This window comes from Rhipicephalus sanguineus, chromosome 9, assembly GCF_013339695.2.
Source record: "Rhipicephalus sanguineus isolate Rsan-2018 chromosome 9, BIME_Rsan_1.4, whole genome shotgun sequence".
In the NCBI taxonomy this organism is placed as follows: Eukaryota; Metazoa; Arthropoda; class Arachnida; order Ixodida; family Ixodidae; genus Rhipicephalus; species Rhipicephalus sanguineus.
The window spans coordinates 47,086,733-47,093,250 of NC_051184.2; the positions used below are offsets into that span (position 1 = coordinate 47,086,733).

The following is a 6,518-nucleotide window of genomic DNA, read 5'->3' on the forward strand; positions in this document are numbered from 1 at the left end:
GATAACACATGTTATTAGTCGCTGGAATTACTGCTGCATTGTTGGCGCAGCCTGTAGTACAAAATAGGTCATTGATAAAAGTCAGTGCTGTGGACTCGAGAGAAGATGTCGGTCATGAATCATCGTTAAAGCATGAAACTTTAATCCAGATCAGTAACTCAGATCCAGATCAGTGAGGCATAATTTGCAACGCTGTGCATGCTGTGCAGCTTCCATAAAAGAAACACTCGAAGTCACAAGAAGATTGGTTATGATGGCGTTTTATGCAGCGCTTCGAATGTCGTTGAATCAAGGCACTCGTGTTTCGAGCTTCCTGCGACACCGAATATAAACTTGCGCGCCATGAGGCAGACAGGTACAGAAACGTCTTTCATAGTCGCCACAGTCCTCACGTCAGCTGGGAGACAAGTCATAAATAACACACAGATTAGTCCTCGTTCAAGCCCACTGATGACAGCTATGTGACGAGTGTAGTAAGTATCCATGTTGTGGAAGCAAAGCACCACTTAACGTGAGTCACCTCCGCAGTAGCAGCAAACGCACGTTCAGGTTTCGGGTTCGCTGGCAGATCTTCCATCCGACACGAGACCCGCCTCACGAGCCATCGAGTAGAACGACGTGTGGCCGTCGGCGAGCAACGTTGCCGGCTCGCCCACTTCGACGATGCAGCCCTGTTCCATGACCACGACCCGGTCAGAGTGAAGCACGGTGTGAAGCCTGTGCGCGATCGTGATGACGGTGCAGTCGACCATGTGCTCCCGCAGGGTCTGCTGCACAAGCACGTCGGTCTCCATGTCCACCGAAGCCGTGGCTTCATCCAGAACCAGAATCTTCGTCTTTCTGAGAACGGCGCGGGCTAGACACACCAGCTGCCTCTGTCCCACGCTCAGATTCAGTCCACCTTCGGTGACCTCGAAGTCGAGACCCGCTTCCTCGAAGGCGTCCCTGAGGTGCGCCCTTTCCAGAGCGGTCCACAGCTCTTCGCTACCGTGTTTCCCGGTAGGGTCGAGGTTGTAACGCAGTGTCCCGTGGAACAGCACCGGGTCCTGCGGAATGATCGTAATCCGGGAGCGCAGATCGTGCAAACCTAGCGTCGAAATGTCGATGCCGTCCACTACAATCTGTCCTTCGCATCTCTCCACAATACGGAAGAGACTGAGAGTCATGGTCGATTTCCCGGCACCTGTTCGGCCGACGACTCCGATCTTTTCGCCTGCTTTTATGTCGAGGTTAATATTATTCAGCGCTAGATCCAAGCCATCTCGGTAACGAGTCGAATAAGACCTGAAGCACACGGCTCCATCTCGGGGCCACGCCGGATCAGGACTCCAGCCGAGACTCCAAGGGGCTTCCGGGGTGAGCCTCCTGTACTCGTCCAGGCGCTCGGCAGAGACAAGATTCGCTTCCAGTTCGGTCGAAAAATAAATGAGGTAGTTAAACGGCGCTATGGTGTTCAGCGAGTAGGAGACCATAAGACCAGCCATTCCAGCGTCGATGTTGTCCCTGTTGGTGACAAGAAGCAGAAGCATCGTGATGAGCAAAATGTCGCCGATGATTTCGAGGCGTATCTGCATCCAGTAGTTGCAGTGCAGACTGTTGACGGTGCAGTTTTGCGTCACGTCGACCTTGTGGTCATTGTCCTCGACGAAGATCCGCTGCACGCCATAACTCCGCACGCTCGACAGGCCCGTCACGGTCTCGGCAAGATGGTTGTTCACGGGCGACCGGGTCACCGATTCGAGTCTCTTGACCTGACGCAAAGACTTGACGTACACTTGTCGTAGAAGAACGAATGACACGACGACCGGTATGGCAATGAGAATGAATATTGGAAGGTTCACAGAAATGAGCACTATCATGCCGATAATTTGGATGAGAAACTCCAGGAAGAAGTTGCCCACCATGGGAAGTTGGACGTCGAGTTGGTCGACATCCTTGCCGAACCTGTTCAAGATGCGACCGGACGGAGTGGCCTCAAAGAAAGATAGAGGAGCTCTCATGACGCCGGAGAGCATCAAACCGTGCAGCCTCGTTGAGGCCGAAAGAGCGACCCTCCACAGTAGCGCCACACCAACGAAGCCTGTCAAGCTCTGGCATACACACAAGATGGCGTAGATCATTATCCTGTAGTTTCTTAATGGAATGTCCTGAGTTCCGTCTGGAAGCGGTGGATCCGTGCTCCACTCGCTCAACCATATACCAGTGTAGATGTCGATGGCCCTGAAGGCGGCATAAAAAAGAAGCGTGAACACGAGGAGCGGACCAGCGTGTCGGATGTAGTTGAGGTACACTCTCATCTTGATTGAACCCTCCTCGACTATCTCTTTCTGAACGATATTCATCTCATCCTTCTCTGGCTTCCCTTCCGACGTGGCGTCCGTTTCGGCGCCAGAATCCTCGCCCTGTTCCGACTGCTTTCGCTTCTTCTTCCTGACAAACTCCTTGAGAAGCTCCGACAGAACACTCCCCTCTTCTTTAAGCTCTTGGTAGGTACCGCTCTCCACAATGGAGCCTCCTCTCATAACGACAATGCGATCAACGTCAGGTAACACTGAAAGATTATGAGTAACCAGAATTCTCGTCACGCCCTTCAGAAGGCCTCGCGGACCGATCAAGTCCTTGAAGATAGCCGCACCAACATGAGCATCAACGGCACTCAAAGGATCATCGAACAGATAAAGGCCTTTGCGCTGATAAGCGGCTCGTGCCAAACTTACTCTTTGCTTTTGACCACCGCTAAGGTTGATGCCCTTCTCGCCTATCTCCGTCAAGTCACCACCAGGCAATATATCCAGGTCTTTTTCAAGGCAGCATGCTCTCAGAACTTTGTCGTACAGTTTCCCATCGAAGCCCTTAGTAAACAGGATGTTGTCTCTCACTGTTTTGTTTTGAATCCAGGGACATTGGGGAACATAGGCTACGTCTTCAATGCAGTCCACCGATCCGGACCGAATTCTCAGATCTCCGAGCAGAGCTGAGAGAAGTGATGACTTTCCACTCCCGACGGGACCGACAATCGCAACAAGCTCGCCAGTTTTCACAGATAAATCAATGTCGTACAAGACGCATTCTTTGTCCCACGACCAGGACATTGTCGCGCCTTTTATCGTGACGTCTTCGCCGTGTGCTGGCCTTCGTGACACTGCGCACCGATCTATTTCAGACGACATTAGGAACTTCCTTATTCTGCCGAAAGCCACGTTGGTTTGTATCGCGTTCGATATGAAGTCCGGAATTAGGAACATAGAGTAGCGCATCTGATTGAAGAGCGTCAAGGAGACAAACGTCACGGTCGGATTCAGAACGTTCTTGTCGCTGGTCAACACGTAAGTCACAAAACTTGAGAAAGCCACCAGAACAGAAGAACAAGTCATGCAGAAGCAACTGAAGGCGGTCAGGTACGAGTACTTTTTGAGCAAGGTAACTTCTTGCGAACGCAAACTTTCTATTTTTTCCGTAAACGGGTTTTCCCAGGCGAACAACTTCAGGATCTTGATGCTATTCAATATTTCCGACATACTCTTGATTCTTCGGTCCTTGAGCTTCATCTGCGCTGCCTGATACTTGTGACCAAGGCTCATGACGATCAAAACAAGCGGCATGATAACGACCATAACGCCTATGCCAGCCAAGCAGGCGACGCCCAGGTACTGCCACAGAAGCCCTATGGAGATAATTATAAGCAATGGTGCTGAGGAAACAAAACCGAAGGATGCTGCCAGTCTAAATACGCGATCGGCGTCTACAGAAACCAAGTTCACCATCTCACCAACCGTGTAATCTTGCTGTCCCTCACTCGAAATCTTCAACGCTTTCCTGTAGATTGCCCCAATAACCGCTGCTTTCATGCCGAGTCCCGTGAGCGAAAGTGTACAGTCAATGTGACGCACGAACATGGCTGTTATAAAGTTAGCAGCCACTATGCCGACCGCATACATGACCCCTTTCCAGGTGGGCTCGTCGCTAGCCATGTAACTTGTGATAAGGTGAAGCAGCAATGCAGGCGCCGTCCTCACTAGTGTCCGAATACAACCGAGGATACAACCAAGAAGAACCGGCTTCCAGAAGGCCTTTCTCATGGTTCTGAAGAGCGACGGAGTTGGCTTCACACATTCGCAGGAGCCGTCTTGCGCCTTGTAACCCGCAGCATCCAGCTCCTTGTTCCAGTAGACACTCCATTCATCATACTTCACCCGCGTCACCAACTCCGGCCTCGCCTTGAACAGGTCGATGAGTTCTAGGCTGCGCCGGAAACCTTTCACGATCAGCGGCGTCATCCACATGAACATCAGCGACGAAAGCGGCCCGGCGGTCGCGTACGGTCTTTTGGTGTCAGGACGGAGATCGGTGATACAGGACAGGACAAACTGCACCACCACCATCGGGTAGGCAATCATGCTGACAGCAAATTCAATGGGGAACACATCCGGCAGGTCGATGTCATCTCGGAACACGTCCTCAAGGTAGTGGAAGTACTCCGGGAGTTGAGTGAACGCCGCCACGAACCAGAAGAACATCATCAAGTTCGAAGCACCGGTTCCTTGCCGGCGGTTGTGTTCTTGCATGATTAGCGTGATCGCGAACGTGACGCATCGAACCATGTCGGCAGTCAGCGAAGCCCAAGACGAGTACGGCACGTCCATGCTCAGCTTGCAGGTGAAGCAGAAGCCGTAGACGAGGGCCAGGGTCAGGCTGAACAGAAAACGCAGGACGCTGAGCGGAGTGAGGCACAGCGGCTTGGTCCTCATCACGGGACACTTCTTGCGCCCGGTGTCGCACAGAAGCCATGGCAGGAAGCCGAACAGAAGCAGGACGCTTCCCGGTAGGTAGGCAAGCACGGTCGACTCGAAGCAGCCGGTGAAGCGAGGGTAAGCCGAATACCAGGTTAGGTCCCAGTCCCAGACGGGGGTCAGGCAGAAGGAAGACTCTGCCATGCTGCCCGACGAGGGTGGAACGGTCACCGATGGGGCGCAGCCGTGCTGATCATGCGGCACTCTCACTTGAAACACAGCGCGGCTATCGCACGGGAGGACCGTAGACAATTGACGAGAAGAGACCACCCCTCCGACGCGTAGATAAGACCATTCCTAGTGATACTCGCTTTCGTTATCGATCTCTCTCTTCTTTACGCTTCCCTCGACATTTTGTGAGGACATACGGGTGCACCTTATCAGTTGCTCCGCTCTCGCTGTTGTCTATGGGTGAGACTGCCGATAACGTCCCAAACGACTTCTCCAGTAGCCGTGGTTTCCATATGCCAAGCTGCTTTGTTTCTTCAGCCTTGAGAAATCGGTTGTGATGAGGGCTTCATAATAATGTTGCAAACTGCCTCTAATGTTCTCGCGACATCTGATAGCGCCACCAGCAATACAGTGAAAATTTGTAGGCCGTATTCCATAAACAGCTGAATACTGTAATCATATGTTTGGCCGCTCTTTAAAGGCATATAGTATAGGAAAAGGCGCCTACATCATGCTTGTGAACCGTTATTCTTATTCAACTTCTACAGAGATGTCAGTAAGGAAACTATACAGAACACACCAAAAAGAACACTAATCCAGCGCACCACACAAATGGCTGAACAGAACTTGTGTTCTTTTCAGTGTGATGATGTCGCTGGAGCCCCTTTACGCAAACGTCGTTATTTATATCTCAGCTATTGGACTCAGTAATAACAATCGTGGTTTATTTGGAAGCAAAATTGGTTTCCAGTCATATATCCACGCGTGAGCATAGCTGCAGAATGCCAGAAGATCTAATCTCTAGATGTCCTGCACCAACTCATGCGACCGGACCTCACATCGACCTTACGCCTGCCTTGGAATATAATGCGCGGTACGCTGCCACAGTTCCTCGTACTGAGGTGATACCCAAACAAAAATAAGTAATGACGCAAGTGCCGCCGTCATTTAGCGTGGGTTCGCCCGCACTTGTTTACGTTTACTAAGCACACCTTCGATAAATGTTGACACTTGTACCCGCGTTGTCTTTCTGATAACAAAACCAACGCCCGACCTCATGGAGAAGCGCCAACTAAACCATCCCCAATAAGCATGCCATAAGTGATAAGCATCGGCACTGTACGGCCCAGCGATTTAAGCCGCACAATGTGGGCCCCCGGCACTGCCCTCGACTGCAGAGTGTGACGTCACCAGCTAGTTCGTTATCAGCTCCCAGCGTCCTGCTTTGTTATCTTTCCTATAAGTGCTTGCCCGAGTCGGGTGTTATCGAGTTCCTGCCTTTTGTTTCTCCTGGCTAGGATCAGCCCATCGACAGTTTTCTGCCATCGCAAGTATATGTAACGTACTCGGGTGCACTCTTCAGGCGTCCCTCATAATCATACCTTGTTTTGAGACGTCCAACCCCAACATTTATTATTATAAGATGCAAGTTCATCGCTGCGTGCCTTCGGGCATAGTATGCACGCGTGCGAATCCGCACTCCGTAGATAAGCTATCTTCTCTTTTGCTTTTAGTGTTTGTGGCCCGTCATCTTATTTCTTTCTCTCTGATTCAGTT

The 6,518-nt window shown here is 51.4% G+C and overlaps 1 protein-coding gene across 1 annotated transcript; it reads right to left on the bottom strand.

The window, feature by feature from the left end:
* Nucleotides 1–272: 272 nt before the first annotated feature.
* Nucleotides 273–4,936, bottom strand: LOC119405116 (multidrug resistance-associated protein 1). Its single transcript, XM_037671911.2, has one exon. The coding sequence runs from the start codon at nucleotides 4,932–4,934 to the stop codon at nucleotides 546–548; it is 4,389 nt and encodes a 1,462-aa protein (XP_037527839.1). The 5' UTR covers nucleotides 4,935–4,936; the 3' UTR covers nucleotides 273–545.
* Nucleotides 4,937–6,518: the final 1,582 nt, after the last annotated feature.

Excerpts from the sequence above, each read along its gene's own strand:
- LOC119405116 (XM_037671911.2), bottom strand. The coding sequence starts at position 4,934 with ATGGCAGAGTCTTCCTTCTGCCTGACCCCCGTCTGGGACTGGGACCTA.